General features: G+C 30.8%; 1 protein-coding gene across 1 annotated transcript; it reads left to right on the top strand.

The window, feature by feature from the left end:
• The first annotated feature begins 514 nt into the window (after positions 1–514).
• Positions 515–2,206, top strand: Gclm (Glutamate-cysteine ligase modifier subunit). Its single transcript, XM_065515307.1, has one exon. The coding sequence runs from the start codon at positions 702–704 to the stop codon at positions 1,614–1,616; it is 915 nt and encodes a 304-aa protein (XP_065371379.1). The 5' UTR covers positions 515–701; the 3' UTR covers positions 1,617–2,206.
• Positions 2,207–2,545: the final 339 nt, after the last annotated feature.

A 2,545-nucleotide genomic window follows, 5' to 3' on the forward strand; every position in this document is an offset into this window, starting at 1 on the left:
ATACAACTAACCAAACTTTAAAGAATATACATATATCTCCAAAAATTTTCCTTGGTAGTATTTTTTAATTTTTGGCACATATGTTTTCAATTGATCCATTTAGACATTTCCATTTTAAAATTTCCAGACGCCTGTTTCTTAAAAGTATTCAAAGTTACAAGAGAATAAAAATTGAAATATCCAAATAACTCTAAAGGGTATGTGTTTACCGAATATGGTCAATACCGGAAGACCCAAGTTTAGATTTTTATTTGCTTTTTATGTATAATTTTTATGAAACACATTCACCCTATTTTACATTTAAAAAAACATGAATTTGCTTTATACAAATAGGTCGTTATTAAAATTTTATAACAATAATCGATAACAGAATATTTTTTAACGTGTTCTCCTCTCGTGTGAATTGTTATTAATCAATCTATCTGGCATCTTTAAGCTAAGCAACTGTCAAATTTAATAGAATGACTTTTTTCTGCTCTCATGTGTTTTTGTGTGTGTTTTCGTTTCGTTTTTTTTTTTTTTGTGAATGAGTATCGAAAGTTGAACAAGCATAGAACAGCACGTTCCTTTATCTTAATTTTCCTTAGTTTTTTTATTATAACAAATTCATAAAACTAATTTAAGACAAATAAAGTACATATATATACAGTAAAGTGATAAACTCTGTATTGCAGTTGGAAAAAAATTGAAAATACGGAAACATGTTGAGTGAAATTGTTAATAACAGCAAATTACAAAAGGTAATTATCAGCACGGGCAACATACTAAATGTGGACAATGCGACACCGTTGCGAAAATCCAACGAAGAGCTATTGGAATCTTTGAAACTTTGCACAGATTGTCAGAAGGCGGCTGAAACAGAATGCTCAAACGAGCAGGCAGCGGCGCCAGGTGGTTGTGGTGGCGAGACTCAAGTGGAATGCCATGAAACCGAAGCTCAAGTACTAAGAGCCAATCGAGAGTTACAAGAGAGAATTAAAGAATATGCTCGCAATGAAATAAGTATTGGTGTGAAATTGTTTCTAAATAAATCCTCTAAGCAAGGGGTAGAGGAAGCGGTCAGTGCTTTAATGCATATTTTGAAAGTGGAGCATGTCGATAACTTGGTTCTGGCCTATCATCCACTGGAGACAGCCTCCAAGGCTTTGCCTGAGACTCCGGATGTAACCAGTACCGTCTCGTATACGGGCGACTTAAAGTGGAGCAAACGCAATGAGAAGAGTTTGGATGTACTTAAAGATTTGTGGCAAGTTTTACAAGATTTCAATGAAAAGAAAAAAATTTGCCAATTGGGCATTGCCGACTTGGACTGTGATGCATTGACAGAATTGCATAGAAACGCTAGAGTGCCTCCTACTATTAATCAAATAAACTTAGCCAATTGTTGTGTGGTGCCACCAGAGCTTAAAGAATTTTGTACTCAACATGACATACAACTGCTGACTCATGGTGATCCGGAGATTCTAATAAACGATGAGAATTTCATCATACCCAACTACACGGTAGATTGGTCATTGCGCTATCAAATTCATGTACGCTGTCGTGGTGTTCTCACTGCCAAGGGTTACATACTTCAGGCCTCGAAATTGCCACCAAACCCCACAGCAAGAGAGTGAATGTTTCCTGCCATAAGACAGGACACATCAACAAGATCTTTTGGAATTTCTTCTTTTTTTATTGGAATACAAAAAAAAAACATACAAATAGTTCAAAACTTTTAAATCAAATCAAAATAAACAAAAAAACTGTCTATGTTGCATTTTAATGGAATAACAAAACGTAAACAATTTGCGAACTTTTTTAAGAGATTGTCATCTAAGTAAGAGAACAATTTTCTCATTTTCAGCATATTTTCCAAAGGCTTTTCATCCTGAGAACGGGTCTATAAAAGAGTGAAAATTTGTTGGCCCTCAAGAACATCTCTTTAATAAGATTTTTTATAGCTATATTATTTAACCCAACTCTTAGTAATTGTTATATTTTTTGATAAACTATTTTTTCTTGTAACAAAAAATATTGTCATACATTTCTTTCCAACTTTAAGTTTTTTTTTTTATATATTTTAATTTAAACGAAATAAAAACACAATTTTGCTTATTTGTATTTTGTTAAGTATATATTTAAATTTAATAAAAAAACAAACTTAAAAATAAATTTAATGCAAATAATAAAAAGAAAAATTACAGTTATTTGAAAACACACCAAACTCTGTATTTTATTTAAACCTTATTTTTCGTTTCTCTTTTTTCATTCTCTTTGTTTAGGCTTCTAATGTAGTAAATTTTCGAAAAAAAACCTTTTTCATTTTCTTAATTTTATCTACGGTAATTAGTCACATTGTATTTAAATGTGGTTGTTGTAGACATTTTTTTCTATTTCAATAGTTTTTTTTTTGTTTTGTCTAATTTTAAGTAGTTTTTGTTGTTATTTTTAATTTAATTTTGTTGTTTTTTATTGTTGTTGTAGTCTAACTTTTAAGTCATTTTATTATATGACTTGTAAATTTTCGCCCAGTATAGTATTAATTATTATTTTGTTGTGGTAG

This window comes from Calliphora vicina, chromosome 1 (genome assembly GCF_958450345.1).
Source record: "Calliphora vicina chromosome 1, idCalVici1.1, whole genome shotgun sequence".
Taxonomy (NCBI): domain Eukaryota; kingdom Metazoa; phylum Arthropoda; class Insecta; order Diptera; family Calliphoridae; genus Calliphora; species Calliphora vicina.

Excerpts from the sequence above, each read along its gene's own strand:
- Gclm (XM_065515307.1), top strand. The coding sequence starts at position 702 with ATGTTGAGTGAAATTGTTAATAACAGCAAATTACAAAAGGTAATTATC.